Raw genomic sequence first — 17,283 nt, forward strand, 5'->3', positions numbered from 1 at the left:
AGGAGAAGAAAGAGAGAAGGGAACAGAGAATATATTCAAACAAATTTGGAATGAAGTAGTTAAATTATCACTCTTTGCAGATGACATGATGCTATATATAGAAAACCCTAAAGACTCCACCAAAAAGCTATTAGAAACAATCAACGAATACAGTACAGTTGCTGGCTACAAAATCAACGTACAAAAGTCCATTGCTTTCCTGTATACTAACAATGAAATCTCAGAAAAAGAAATACAAAAACCAATTCCTTTTGCAATTGCAGCTAAAAGAATAAAATACCTAGGAATAAACTTAACCAAGGATGTGAAGGACCTATATGCTGAAAACTATAAGACATTTTTGAAAGAAATTGAAGAAGACACAAAGAAATGGAAAGACATTCCATGCTCATGGATTGGAAGAATCAACATAGTTAAAATGGCCATATTACCCAAAGCAATATACAGATTTAATGCAATCCCCATCAAAATCCCAATGGCATTTTTTAAAGATAGAACAAAAAATCATCAGATTTGTTTGGAACCACAAAAGACCCTGAATAGCCAAAGCAATCTTGAGAAAAAAGAACAATACTGTGGAGGTATCACACTCCCTGATTTTAGCTTGTATTACAGGGCTACAATAATAAAAACAGCATGGTATTGGCAGAAAACAGATACATAGACCAATGGAATAGAATTGAGAACCCAGAAATAAAACCACATATATATGGACAGACAATTTTTGACAAAAAGGCTAAAAACATACAATGGAGGAAAGACAGCCTCTTCAATAAATGGTGCTGGGAGAATTGGATAGCCACGTGCAAAAGAATGAAACTGGACAGTTATCTGTCACCATGTACCAAAATTAATTCAAAATGGATCAAAGAGTTAAGCATAAGACCTGAAACAAACTGCATAGAAGAAAACATAGGTAGTAAACTCATGGACCTTGGGTTCAAAGAGCATTTTATGAATTTGACTCCAAAGGTAATGGAAGTAAAAACTAAAATAAACAAATGGGACTATATGAAACTTACAAGCTTCTGCACAGCAAAAGAAAACATCGACAAAATGAAGAGGCAACCAACTGAATGGGAGAAGATTTTTGCAAACAGTGCCTCCGATAAGGGGCTAATATCCAAAATATACAAGGAACTCATGCAACTCAACAACAAAAAAACAAACAACCCTATTGAAAAATGGGCAGAGGAACTGAAGAGACATTTCTCCAAAGAGGACATACAAATGGCATATAGACATATGAAAAAATGCTCAACATCACTAATCATCAGAGAAATGCAAATAAAAAACACAATGAGATAGCACCTCACCCCAGTCAGAATGGCTATCATCAACAAGACAAATAGTAACAAGTGTTGGAGAGGCTGTGGAGAAAAAGGAACCCTCATACACTGTTGGTGGGAATGCAGACTGGTGCAGCCACTATGGAAGGCAGTGTGGAGGTTCCTCAAAGAATTACGAATAGAATTACTGTATGATCCAGCAATCCCTCTCCTGGGTATCTACCCAAAAAAATCTGAAAACATTTATACATAAAGACACGTGTGCTCCAATGTTCATTGCAGCTTTGTTTACGGTGGCCAAGACATGGAAACAACCAAAATGTCCTTCGATAGATTAATGGATAAAGAAGTTGTGGTATATATACACCATGGAATACTATTCAGCGGTAAGAAAAGATGATATAGGAACATTTGTGACAACATGGATGGATCTTGAGAGTATAATGCTAAGCGAAATAAGTCAGACAGAAAAAGCAGAGAACCATATGATTTCACTGATATGTGGTATATAAACCAAAAACAACAAAAGAACAAGACAAACAAATGAGAAACAAAAACTCATAGACACAGACAATAGTTTAGTGGTTACCAGAGGGTAAAGGTGGAGGGGGTGGTAGATGAGGGTAAGGGGCATCAAATATATGGTGATGGAAGGAGAACTGACTCTGGGTGGTGAACACACAATGGGATTTATAGATGATGTAATAAAGAATTGTACACCTGAAATCTATGTAATTTTACTAACAATTGTCACCCTACTAAATTTAAAAAAAGAAAAGAAAAAAAATTTATAGCATTTATAATTATAAAGTTCCATAAAATATAATTGTGTATAGCACTAGAGGCATAAGTTGTTTCTCTTCATTCTCTATTATTCAGTGTTATTAACATATGAATATATATATATATATATATATATATATATATATATAATACACAGTTGATGAGAAAAATTACTTGTACTGAGTACTATGATGCCCAGGTGCTTAAAACTTGTTGGCAAAGTATGGAGCATCAATGGTAACATATAGTATAGAAATTTTTCTATGTATTTTCCTCAGTGCAGCAATTACATCATTGTTTCACCAAAAAAATATTGATTCTGTGTGGGTACATAGCTCATCTATTGGAGACTGTTTCTGTATATACTTACTTTTCTAAGAAAGTGAGCAAAATTGAAGAAACATTCCTCATTTTTATGAATATTGTCTTCTAGGAATTTGGTGCACTTAAAAGTACATTACATTTTGTAGAAGCATTATATGGAAAAGGATAAAGCAAAAATGCAAGTGTTATTTTGCATGTACAGTAAAAGACTGTGAGCTATTGAAGAGAATTCCTAGGAGTATATAGTGACATAGCTCTAAATCCAATTTTTAAAATCTAAATTTAATCCTAACCTAAAAATAACTAGAACGTCAGAGGGGTACCTTTCCGTAGCATGAATAGGATCATAAAATGCATATTTCTCCATATTCAGTGCTATTTTCTTTTTAGAATTTGGGGTGTGGTCTTTTCGGGAAAGATTTGGCCCTAAGTATTAATAAAACCCACACTTAAGAAGCAAATATTTTTAAATCTCACTTTGAGGGAAATAAAAAAAACTTACTAATAAGATGAATCCCCGAAGTACCTAAAGCTGCTTAAATATTTAGCATGATAAAATGAACTCCATAAAATTACAGCTTCACTGAACAGAACATAGTCATTTAGTTTCTGTTCTTCTCCCTAACATAAAGCAGTAGGTTAATATGTACTTTTTGTTGTTCTGTTTTGTTGTTTTGTTTTTATTATACTCTGTCTTGCCCTTTGTGAAAGCCTTTGGCTTTATATAATGAACAGGCCAATCTGGCTGAAAAAAGGTAAAGTAGAAGCAGTTATTCAAAGTAGTAAGCTATTAAAGAAAGATGTTTACTAGGAGGAAAATAACAGTCAATTAACTGGGGGAATGTGTAACCAAAACACATAGCTCTGAGAAGCTGAGCACTGCGTAACTGTAGGGTGAGCCAATAGATACTATTTTTATATGTTTACTCTTTTATGCATGCTATATATTGGATCATTTTTGGTTTGACTTGGTTTGGCATTCTTCTATCACATGGTATCCTATAAAATAGATTAAGTGTTTCTCAAAGTACCATCTTTATCAAAATAATCTTAGGGGCCCCCACTATGAACGTACTAAATCTGTATTTCTAGGGATGAACCTGGGAATCTGCATGTTACCTCACTCCCCGAGTGATTCTTACATACATATATACATACATACATATATAGATATACACACACAGAGAGAGAACTAAAATCTGAAAATTACTGCAGTAGCTTAATTATGTTTGAGTATAGTTCCATTGCTTTTGTAGTAATGCCTTTTTTTTTGCCTAAAGATCTACTTTTTCCAAGACCGAATTAAAAGCCACCTTTCTGGATTTTGTTTTTTAAGACAGAGTTAGCTGTTTCCTCCTCTGTTCCTCTAACGCCGTGATCCTACCTTTACTATAGTAATTGTGGGTGTCCCAAAAGACTTAGTGCAGATTTAAGTTTTAATGATTTCACGTGTATAAATGTGCTAAAAACATTTGAAAATTAAATTGTTTCAATTTCTTTTATCATTCAGTTTTGTTTATTTCAAATAGTAATTTTCAGTTTTAATATTTGTGTGTGACAGCTAGTGAGACCGATGGAAAAACTCAGGCACCTCAGTCACCTGATGTATCTTCCTTAGACTTTGTCATGTGGGTTCATGTCAAAATTGTCAAGTATGCATCAGTACTTCATTCTTGAATAATCATAAGGCTAGGATTACAAATAGAGTCCTTTTAGTCACTGAGGAACAGCAGCTGATAAAAATTTTTCAAAGTTTGAAATTTGACGTGAGAAATATATATAGCACAACACAGTGGTCATGTTGAACTTTAATAAGAAATATGTTAATATCTTTAAAATTTAGATAATTGACCTTTCATATGTTGATTTGTATAATTTTGTGCATGTATACTTCTAAATTTACTGAAACTTAAAACTACACGAAGACTTTGGAATTCTGTGAATGCCTGGCTTAAACTGTACTTCTCTAAGCCAGGGGCCATGTTTTATTCATCTTAATATCCCCAGCACAGTTGATTAGTATTTGTTTTTGTTTGTTTATTTTTATTAGTTTCAGGTGTATAAAACAATGTAATAGATATTTACCCCCCTCACAAAGTGATAACCCCCCTCTCCCAATCTACTACCCCTGACATTGTATATAGCTGTTACAATTCCTCTGACTCTCTTCCTTATACTGTACTCCACATCCTGTGACTATATATATATTAAATTATAGTTGACATTCAGTATTATTCAGCTTCGGCTTCAGGTGTACATTGCAGTGATCAGGCATCTACACCATCCATGAAGTGGACTCCCTAATAAGACAAGTGTCCATCAGATACCCTACACAATCTTTACAACATTATTGATTATATTCCTCAAACTGTCTTTTGTATCCCCATGGCAATCTTCTGCTCACCAGTTTGTGCTTTCTAGTCCCCTCACCTTCTCTCTCATCCCAACCCCTCTCCCACCTAGCAAACCTCATTTTTCCCCCTTATATCTCTGAGTCTATTTGTTTTATTTGTTCATTTATTCTATTCTTTAGATTCCACATATAAGTGAGATCATATGGTATTTGCCTTTCTCCGTCTGACTTATTTCACTTAGCATAATGTTCTCTTGGTCCATCCATAGTGTTGCAAGTGGTAAGATTTCATTCTTCTTTATGACTGAGTAATATTTCATTGTATGAATATACCAGTTTTTTAATCCAGTCATCTACCGATGGGCATTTTGGTTGTAATATTTGTTGAATCAAGACAAAAAGTATATCTTTTATACATTTTCATGTTAGGTTAATATATTCACTATTATTAAACTATTGCTAAATATATTTGAATGTATTTGGTATATTTAAATTTTAGCATCAGACATATTAATAGATTCAATATTTAATAATATTTGCTGTTTTCATCCATCGCAGTTACTACCTTTTTAATTGCTCCATCTTTGGCCAGTGAGAATCTCTGCATGATGACTTCTGAGTCCTACTGACACAATCCTCATAGTCTTTAATAGCTTCTTTCTATCTTGTGTCACAATATAATCCAAGCTCATCTTGTACATTTCATATCCCAGATCTGGAATCAGTCATTTTACTAGAAGGCCTGGAATATGACATTTGAAAATCACTAACTGTGGGAAGTTCGTTTATCATTAGGTTGGTCATTGTTTCTATGCCTTTTCAATGGGCAGAGCTAAGAAAAACATACACACATATATACATACGTAAGACATCAAGAGACTCTAGGGTTTTTACTGCTTATATATGTCTCTGCTTTCTCCCATGCTAAAAGCATTTATCAATGACACCACGAGTAATAGAATGATAGTATCACATAATTGTTCAATTGCTTCATCCTATAAAATGTTTTCAACAGAACAGTAACATAATAACAGCACTACTACCAACAAACAATATGATTGCTGAAAATAGTTTAAGATTCTGTTTAACAGTTCTTTTGTGTTATGTTACACTAGGGATGTGCAAGTAAAGTATTATATTTTAAACGACTTGAAATAGTTGCTTTCTGTGTAATTATTATATCACTAGCAGGATATACATTTAGATCATATTTACTTTTTTCTTTGAAGAGAATGAATCCCTTTGAAGTTTGAACATTTAATCCTATTCTCTGATTCTAGGAAGGTACATAAATAATGAAACTTGCATCCATTACAGCTGATGCAAGTTGTAGAGGCAGGCAGCATAGGGAAACTGGGCGACTTTCCAGCTTATTCCAAATCATCTCTTCCCAGTGTAATTGTGTTTGAAGTTAATTTTGTAAAATTGGACTCTTCCAAATTCAGATAAGAGTACAAATGCACTTGCCAAATATAAACGATTTGTCTACACCTTGACTCCTCTGTACACATTATTCATACTTAATTATTAAGAGTTGACTTTATGTAAGTATATAGACATAGCTATGACTATATTTATAATAAATTTCTCCTTTGGCACAGGAGACATTCAGAATGGTAAGGCCCAATCCTTAAGTACTTTTATTACCCTGAAAGTGTTTCCCCGAAAATAACACCTAGCCAGACCATCAGCTGTAATGTGTCTTTTGGAGCAAAAATGAATATAAGACCCGGTAGTATATATTATATTACATTACATTATATTATATTATATACCTGATTTTATATTAAAACAAGGCCTGGTCTTATATTCATTTTTGCTCCAAAAGACACATTAGAGCTGACGGTCCGGCTAGGTCTTATTTTCGGGGGAACACGGTAGTTACTGAGATAAATCAGCCCTAAATTTAACTTTAAAAATTCTGCTCCTGGAAAAAGGAACCCTCATTCACTGTTGGTGGGAATGCAGACTGGTGCTGCCGTTATGGAAGGCAGTGTGGAGGTTCCTCAAAAAATTACGAATAGAATTACCATATGACCCAGCAATCCCTCTCCTCTGTATCTACCCAAAAAAATCTGAAAACATTTATACATAAAGACACGTGTGCTCCAATGTTCATTGCAGCTTTGTTTATGAGGGCCAAGACATGGAAACAACCAAAATGTCCTACGATAGATGAATGGATAAAGAAGTTGTGGTATATATACACAATGGAATACTATTCGGCGGTAAGAAAAGATGATATAGGAACATTTGTGACAACATGGATGGATCTTGAGAGTATGATGCTAAGCAAAATAAGTCAGACAGAAAAAGCAGAGAACCATATGATTTCACTGATATGTGGTATAGAAACCAAAAACAACAAAAGAACAAGACAAACAAATGAGAAACAAAAACTCATAAACACAGACAATAGTTTAGTGGTTACCAGAGTGTAAGGGGGGTGGAGGGGTGGGAGATGAGGGTAAGGGGGATCAAATATATGGTGATGGAAGGAGAACTGACTCTGGGTGGTGAACACACAATGGGATTTATAGATGATGTAATACAGAATTGTACACCTGAAATCTATGTAATTTTACTAACAATTGTCACCCCAATAAATTAAAAAAAAAAAAATTCTGCTCCTGGTAAGAATATGTATTTCTCCTGACAAGGTATTGTGGTGAAATAGTATTATCAAAAACTATGTAGAACAAGATTCCTTTTTGTTAAAATTAAATTCAGGGGAAAAAATTGAAAAGGACTTTCATTCCTTAAAATATGCAGTACTGTGGCGTATGGATATTTTTTTCAAAATTAGATAGGCAAATAATAATTAGTTAACTTTATGTCTTGAAGTAAAGGTAAGGAGTTTAAAAATTTTTAAACAAAACAATAATAATCCATAGTTGAAATATATTAATCATTTACTCTATGACAGATACCATGCTAAGCCATTTATGTCATTTTTCCCTTTAATCCTCACAACACTCTTAATGGGTTTCTACTAATATGATGCCCATTTTATAAGTTCTTTGAGAAAACTGAGCCATGGGAACACAAAGTATCTAAGCAGAGATCACTTTGCTGTATTACTTCTTATTGTAAGTCTAGCAGTTGCAGATAAAACACAATGGTAATTGCTTAAAATATTTTTTTTATAATTTCATGGACTCACATTTAAGCAAGAACTATAAACTTGGTATTTAATAGTGCCATGTATCAATTTTAAATGCATAATATAAAGTATGCTTAATAGCTTGCAATAGTTGAAAATATAAAAGTATATTTGAGATTTTGATATGACTATGGAAATAAATATCAGTGTTTTTCTTACTCTTCCAGTCTATAATAAATTAGTATTTGAAATGTTGGAAATATTTCAACAAAAATACATTTATCACACGTAAGGGTTTAGATAGAAAATGGTTAGCATGCTAAGTGAAATAAGTTAGACAGAAAAAGTGAAAAACCATATGATTTCACTCATATGTGGGCTATAAAACAGAAAGCAACACTTGAAACCTATATAATTTTACTAACCAATGTCATCCCAATAAACTTAATAAAACTTAAAAAAACAGAAAGCAACAAATGAACAAATGAGACAAACAAAAAACTCATACACACAGACAACAGTATGGTTGATTACCAGAGGGAAAGGTGGGTGAAAGGGAAGTAGAAAAGAGTAAAGGGGGTCAAATATATGGTGATGGAAGGAGACTTGACTTTGGGTGGTGAACACACAATGCTATATATAGATGATATAGTCTAGAATTGTATACTTGAAACAAATAGAATCTTAACCAGTGTCACCTCAATAAATTTAATAAGAAAGAAAATGGTTAGAATAATTTTCCAATATTTGTTTCTACATATATTTAATGTATATTGTCCTTTATTATGTGTTTAAAATTAGTAAAATTATAAAATACATTAAAGCAAAAATAAGAACATTCCTGTAACTGACTATCAGAGCTAACTACTATGAATAGTTAGGTGTTTAGCATTCCAGATTTTTTCCCCATTGTTATTGCTGCTTTTGCTGTTTAATTGTCAAAATTTTTTCAAATTGCAGTACAATTCCTAAGAAGGTATTTTAAAAAGGGATGCTTGATTTAAAAAAAAAAAGAAAAACTAATGTCTATGGTTTTTTCTTCCTTTTTTTCAGGATTGTACTGTATATGAAACAGAGAATAAAATTCTTCATGTGGTAAGTATACTTGGATTTATTTTCATCTTCATTAGGAAACATATCTTTGTTTAACTAGTAATTAAATAAAAAGCTACAGCCTAAAAAATGTGAGCCCTGTATATTTCATAGGAAAAACACAAAAGAGTGAAAACATTGCAGATTATATTAGTTATAACTATTCTGTTGTATCTTATTAGGAAAAAGCTGACATAGTATTTTAAGATTGTAAGCTGTGAGAAGGTTGGAACATAGTAAAATAAATAATCTAGAGAAAAGAGAATTTAAATTAGAATTTTTCACTCTTCATCTGTGATGAGATCAAAGGAAAATATTTGATTGCACAATGGGTAATTTACCTCCATCATCATTTGGATGAAATACCTCATAAAATAATCAAACTGCCTTTGCTCCTATTCTACATTCACAAAACAACCTTCCAAATTTTAATTTGGCAATATTTGTTGAATCAATTAATGACTTTGCAGATACTTTATTACTAGAAATGGAGTATGAGTGCATTATACTTTGTAGAAAGGCATCTTCTTTCTTGTTAATGAACATTTGACTGCTTTTGTTTGTAAATCCATTTCTTGGTTGATGCTCATCTGCCTGAATAACTTCTTCACCTCTGTAAGAAATGAATGAGGGCATAAATAACATTGAAGAAGTTTAGAAATGAATGCAGTATATTTACTTTGGCAATTTTGCATTTCAACTAGTGAGAATTTAAAGATCCTCTCTAATGACAATCAAGACAATGGATGGCATTAACCAGTCAGTTCAACCCAGAAAGCACTTATATATTCATGTTCTCATTCCACTTCCCAGGCTTGCCCTTTTATGCAAAGATAGCCCAGCCTTCACTAAAAGGTTGTGTACTTTTGTGTTACTTTTCTCATTGTAAGAATTATTCTTTAAAAATAAAACAGTATACTATACCACTTGGTATATGATACTGGAATATTTTTATTTAAAATAACATTTCAGAAAAGTATCCTTCCAGATTTCTTGTATTGTAGAAGAAATCACTTTGAGTCTAAAGAACTGTGTGTGAAAAAATCCTAGTTCTACCACTTTCTATCTCAGTGACCTTAGTCAACTGTTTTAATTTTTTTGAGAGGTTGTTCTTTTTTTAGGTAAATTTTCACAATTTTATTTCTTCTACTTTTTATTAAGATATAATTGACATACAACATTACATTAGTTTCAGGTGTACAACACAATGATTCAATATTTTAAGAGACTGTTCTTAATATGTAAAATGAGGCTATTAATATCTTCTAAGTCTGATTGTTTATAATTCTTTCCAGTATGTATTTGATTATTTTTTATTTCCTTTGTCTTTTTCATATGCACCAGAAAATAAAAAGCCTGAGTTTTGATATAACTTGTTTAGAATAAAGTTGTGAGTTAATTTGAATGTTCTCCTTATTTCTATGATACTTCAATATGTATACTGCTACAACTAAGTAGAGATTGCAGTAGCTTGAGATATGTACTACAATGTCATCTGAGTATCACCTGTCTCAGCCCAGACCCAGTCCCTATATCTTCATTTTGTCTGGAGGGCAGAGGAGGCAATTGTCAAGAGAAAGGAGAACTTATCACTTATAAAAACCTGCTATATCCTAGGAATTCCACAGGCAATACAACATCAAAGTGCTCTTCAACTCCTGGGCAAGCAGAGCTAGCTCAAGACAGTTGTGAGGTATGTCTTTTCCTGCAATAGATCTTTATTTAAGGAAAAGAAAGACAAAGAATGGGAAGGAGCAGAGAAAGCATCCTCTCGTTAGAAGAAAATCTCCATGACGCTGGTTTATTAATAACATCTGTTATATATTCTCAATAAGAATCAAAAGAAGATTGTTTGTATTAAAATAGAATACCATACTATAAAGAAGGTAAGGCCACTATAAACGGAGTGTAAATTGAACTAAGGAAACAGTCTGTAAAAATAAGAACATGGAAATAGAAATTAAACCATGCTGAAACAGTAAAAAGCAGACAGAAAATGGCAGAAAACAGAAACAGTGAGATACAAGATAAACTTTAATGCCACACAGATATTTAGTAAATTAATAAAAAGACAAAAAATGAGAGAAGATAATGGCTATAGAGGACAGATTAAGGTTAACTTGCCTTCAATTAATTGTCATTTTCTGAGGAAAAAAGCAACAGGAAACAGTTACAGATATAATAGAATAATTTAGAAGTGAAAATTGGGAAATTTGGAGTACTCAATAACGTCAGAAAATTTATTGGAAAGACAAAAATTTCAAGGTATTTTCTGATAACATTTTACAGTTTCTATGGCAAGCAATTCTACATTCATTCAATCAGTGGGAAGAGAGAAATGAGAGGTTTTGACTTAAAAGAAATAAAAATTATATTGTATTCAGATGTCTATTCTGAAACTATAACTGCCAGAAGAAAATGGAACAAAAGTAATGACCAAAAATGTTTATGTCTACCTAAATTATTCATGTTTGAAAGCAAAAGAGATATTTTTAGATCAGCAAGGTCACTAATCTACCGTTTTGAAAAATATGTTTGAATAAGTTTACCAAATAAATGAAGTAAAAGTTGAAATCCAGACTAGGAAAGTTATGATAGCAAAAGACTGGAGGTGAATAGCACAACCAGATGACACGGTATCTTAGTTCATTCACACTGCTATAACAAAAATACCATAAACGGGATGGCTTAAACAGTGAATGTTTCTCCCAGTTCTGAAGGCTGGGAAATTCAAGATAAGGGCGCCAGCAGTTTGGTGTCTAGTGAGGGCCTATTCCCTGGTTCATAGAGGGTCCTATGAGCCCTCCAGGAGCTAAGGAGCTCCCTGGAGTTTATTTAATAAAGACACCAATCCTTTTCAAGAGCGCTCCACCCACATGACCCAATCACCTCTCAAAGGCTCCACTTTCAAATACCAGCACATTGGGGACTAGGTTTCAGCATATGATTTTAGTTGGCAGGGACGACACATTGCATCTGTAACACATGGTGAGAATTAAAAAAAACATACGAGTGTTAACTAATAGTTTTAAATGAAGTTTGTTCATAATAAATCAAAAAGATTGTGCATATTTCATTAGATTTATATACCGGGAGTGCCAAAAAAATGTATACAAGTGGACGTTGCTCAAGGAGTAGTGTGCCGTAATCAGAAGCATCTGGACACTGATGGTAACCACTTTGAGCACCTCTTGTAATTGCAGAAGTCAAACATGACTGTATTCATGTTTTTTTATCAGTATGTATTGAGTATTACAATTTTTTTATTAAAATTTATTGGAGTGACAATCGTTACTAAAGTTACATAGATTTCGGGTGTACAATTCTGTAATACACCATCTATATATCACATTGTTCACCACCCAGAGTCAGTTCTCTTTCCATGGATAAAATATATGGTGATGCAATGAGTATTACAATTTTAATAGTTTTTTTTTTCCTTTCTTAAAATGTATATACTTTTTTTTTTGACACCCTTTGTACTCTTCGGACAAGCTCTGCATCCCTAAATTAAATCAGAAAGATTATCATTACTTACCAGTGGCAATTATCCTCAGAAAACAAGAATTTCTTGTAAAACAGTAATGAAATACAAAATTTCACCTGTCAATTCATAAACACAAATATACACACACAATAACACACACTAAAAATACCCAAATACTAGTGACAGTCTGTTGAAATTAGAATGGACATACCTTACTGCTAGGCATGTACATTCATAAAACCTTTTTAAGTTTTAGGCAATTTCATGGCTCAAAACTATTAATACTAACATTTATGTATTATTTACAATACGACTCAGGCACTATTGTAAGTGCTCTATATGAACTTACTCTTTTAGTCCTCATAACACCCTTATGAGATAAGTATTATAACTATCATCCCTACTTTACAGATGAGGAAACTGAATCAGAGAGGTTAAGTAACTTTCCTGAAGTGACACAGCTGGAAAGAATTTTAGAAAGGATTTTAATTCAGGCAGCCTGGTTCCAGAGTCCATATTCGAATAGTACTTTGGGAATCTAGTCTAAAAATAAATTCTAAAATACAATAATTTTTTCTCTAGAAAGTTCTTCTAGCAGCATCATAAGTAATAATGAAAAATAGGAAATCATAAGGTAATGCTTCCATACACTATGGTGCATTCACAGGATGACATGTTTACTATTCTTATTTACTATTTGAAATTATATTTGTGAATATATAATTTATAGATAAATTTTACTTATAAGTATACCTGAAAAATTTATAGGACAATGTTAAAGGAAGGATTCTAAAAGATATTTGTCAAGTAAAAACCAGATTAAAAACATTATAATCACAGACTAAATCATCACTATTGAAAATTGAGGTCAGTGAATTCATCAAAATGGTGGCGTGAGGTGAGCCTCTAGAAATCTCTCCTGGAACTTACAACAAATCGAACAACTATAAATCCACAAAGGACTCCCTGCACAGCAGACAGGCAAGACAAAGAGGCTCACTACTGAATTCACCTAAAGGTGGGCAAATTGCACGAGTAAGGGAGGAGGGAAGGGAGAAGCGCGGAGACGGAGCCACACAGGTGCAGGATGCAGACCTAGCTCGGTGCTCCCAGCTTGCTGCATCCCGAAACTGCAGCAGCTACGGAAGAGGGAAGAACTCGGACTGCTAGGGCTCAGTCTATAGCCCAAAGAGCTGAGGGGACAGCATAGAACATGGCTGAACCCAATGCTCATGGCAGAGAACTCAGAACAAACACTAAGGGAAGAAGGATGAAAACGGTGGTTTAAGCCCTCACTGCCTAGCTGAGAATGGAAGCCTTAGGCACTGAGACTAGCCACCCCCACCTACCCTCCAAGAGCTCGCCCCACCCCCACCTGCCCAGTGCTAGAAGCGGAACAATAGCAGTGTCAGATCAAAAGAACAGAATATTTGCTGTTCTGAGAACTGTGGACCACAGACACAGATTCGCAGCACAACTACTTCTGGCAAAGGGGAGGGAGGTGTGCAAGCAGGACCGGCTGTGGTGGTGGTTGCTGCCATTGCTCTGGGCCACTTCTCATAACCCACCCGACCCCTCTCCCCACTTATTTGGGTTGATCCTTGCCGAGTAAACAGAGATGCTGAAACACACAGGCTCTGAATCTGGTGCAGGAAGAGCTTTGGAACCTCAAAAGCTTTCCAAATCTCCACACGGATGCGGCACCTTGTGACCAAGGCTAACTGTTAACAGAGGAGAAACCCGCCTTCCATGGAATCACCGCATTATGTGAGAAGCTGGAATAGTGCAGAGAAAACATAACACTACACTGTGAGACAGAAAAAAAAAGGCTGCAGTCGGAGAGAAAATAAAACATTCTACCAACATGTACTGGAAAACAAAAGAAAGACCTCTTCCTATCAACCTGTTGCAAAACCAACTCCTGCAGATGTCTAGGAAGAGAAATAATACATCAGTAATTGCCATGAATAACCACGGCAACAACACAGCTCAGAAAGAAAGTGAAAAGTCTCCAGAAAATGACCTTAAAGATATGGAAATATGTGACTTAAATGACAGAGAATTCAAGATTGCAGTTCTGAAAAAACTCAATGAGATGCAAGAAAACACAGAAAGGCAGTTTAATGAACTCAGAAACACAATCAAAGAACAACATGAGCATTTTATGAAGAAAGAATAAAGACCTTTCCAGACATACAGAAGCTGAGGGAATTTTCTAATACACGACTTGCACTACAACAAATACTGAAGGAGGCTATTTGACCACCATCAACAGGGACAATTTGTGGCAAACAAAACATAAAAAGGGGAAGAGTGAAGGCCTGAACGGGAACATGGGAATGGAGAAATTAAGCATGGTGAAGACAATAGAATACTCTCAATATCAAAATTTCTTTTAAATAAACTTAATGGTAACCACTCAAAAAAATCCAGAACTGAAATATATACTGTAATAAAAGAAGAAACAGAGGAAAAATCATAGAATATCACCACACAGAAATAATAGACAACAACAAAAAGGCACAGAAACAATGGAGACAAAGCCTTACCAGAAAACTAAAGATAGAATGATAGGAAATCCTCACATATCAGTAATCACACTTAGTGTAAATGGACTGAACTCACCAATAAAAAGGCACAGAGTAGCAGATTGGATCAAAAAACTAAACCCAACCATATGCTGACTCCAAGAGACACATCTCAGCTACAAGGACAAGCATAGACTCAAAGTGAAAGGGTGGAAATTGACACTCCAAGCAAATGGTATCCAGAGAAAATCAGGTGTAGCATTACTGATATCGGATGAAACAGACTTCAGGGTGAAAAAGATAACAAGAGACAAAGATGGACATTTTGTAATGGTAAAGGGGACTATACAACAAGAAGACATAACAGTCATCAATATTTATGCCCCCAATCAGGGAGCACCGAAATATACCAAGCAACTACTAACAGAACTAAAGGGAGAAATTGACCAAAACACAATTATACTAGTGACCTAAATACATCATTGACAGCTATGGATAAGATCATCCAAGCAGAAAATAAATAACAAAACAGCAGCCCTAAATGACACATTAGATGAAATGGACATAATTGACATTTATAGAGCACTTCATCCTAAAACATCAGACTACACATTTTTTTCTACTGTACACGGAACATTCACAAGGATAGACCCTATATTGGGACACAAAACTAGCCTCAATTTAAGGAGATTGAAATTATACTAAACATACTCTGTGATCACAAGGCTTTGAAATTGGATGTCAATTACTAAAAGAAAGCAGGAAAAACCACAAATACTTGGAGAATTAACAATGTACTCTTAAAAGAATGACCAGGTCAAAGAAGAAATTAGAGGTGAGATCAAAAGATACGTAGAAACAAATGACAATGAAAATACATCCTACCAAAATTTTTGGGATGCAGCGAAAGCAGTTTTAAGGGAGAAATTTATATCATTACAGGCCTATCTCAAGAAACAGGAAAAATCCCAAATAAATACCCTCACGTTACACCTTCAAGAACTAGAAAAAGAAGAACAAATGAAACCCAAGATCAGCAGAAGAAAGGAAATAACAAAAATCAGAGCAGAACTAAATGAAATAGAGAACAAAAACACAATAGAAAAAATTAAGGTGACAAAGAACTGGTTCTTTGAAAAGATTAACAAAATTGAAAATCCCTTGGTTAGACTCACTAAGATAAAGAGAGAAGACACTAATTAACAAAATCAGCAATGAGTGGGGATAAGGGGGAAGGTGAGGGGTTTAGAAAATAGCCGGTAACCACAAGATGGCCACGGGGTTTTGAAAATTAATTTGGGGAATGTAATCAGTAATGTAAAGATTTTGTAGGGTATCCGATGGACATGTGTCCCATTTGGGAGACCACCTCAGGGATGATGTAGATGCCTGATCTCTGCACTGTACACCTGAAGCGGAACAATAATGAATTACAACTATAATTTTATCTATATGTATATGTATATGTGTATATATATATATGTATATATATCTATATATACGTATATATACATATATATATATATATATATATATATATATATAGATAGATAGATAGATAGATAGATAGATAGATATATATATGGTTACAGGAAGTGGAATACAGCATTAGGAATAGAGACAGTGGAAATGTAATGTCTCTGTGCGATGTCAGAGGGATAGTGGATGGGGGGAGGGGTGTTCACACAGTGTGAGGGATTTAAATGATAAACGTCTAAGTATTGCTTTGTCTTGCGCACCTGAAACCAATAAAATTTTTAAAAAATCAGAAATGAAAAAGGGGAAGTTACCACGGACACCACAAAAATACAAAGGATCATCCAAGAATACTATGAAGGACTATATGCCACCAAATTCAATAACCTAGAAGAAATGGACAAGTTCTTAGAAACATATAGCCTTCCAAGGCTGAACCATGAAGAACTGGAAAATCTAAACAGACCAATCACCAGTAAGGAAATTGAATCAGTCATCCAAAACCTTCCCAAAAGCAAAGTCCGGGACCAGATGGCTTCACTAGTGAATTCTACCAAACCTTCAAAGAGGATCTAATACCAATCCTGCTCAAACTCTTCCAAAAAATTGAAGAAGAGACAGTACTCCCTAACTCATTTTATGAGGCCAACATTACCCTGATACCAAAACCTGGTAAGGACAACACAAACAAAGAAAACTACAGACCAATATCTCTGATGAATACAGATGCAAAAATCCTAAATAAAATTCTAGCAAATTGAATGCAACAATGTATTAAAAAAATTATTCATCACGACCAAGTGGGGTTCATCCCCGGGGCACAAGGATGGTTCAACATCCGCAAATCC

General features: G+C 34.2%; 1 protein-coding gene across 7 annotated transcripts in view; it reads left to right on the forward strand.

Annotated features, from left to right (window-relative positions):
• The window catches only part of CNKSR2 (connector enhancer of kinase suppressor of Ras 2), a 284,901-nt gene that overhangs the window by 96,689 nt on the left and 170,929 nt on the right, over positions 1–17,283 (forward strand). For all 7 annotated transcript variants that reach the window (XM_019755412.2, XM_019755413.2, XM_019755415.2 and 4 more), the window contains exon 5: positions 8,906–8,947. In XM_019755412.2, the coding sequence (XP_019610971.1) occupies positions 8,906–8,947 (42 nt within the window). The remainder of the gene's footprint in view (positions 1–8,905; positions 8,948–17,283) is intronic.

Source organism: Rhinolophus sinicus, chromosome X (assembly GCF_036562045.2).
Source record: "Rhinolophus sinicus isolate RSC01 chromosome X, ASM3656204v1, whole genome shotgun sequence".
NCBI lineage: Eukaryota > Metazoa > Chordata > Mammalia > Chiroptera > Rhinolophidae > Rhinolophus > Rhinolophus sinicus.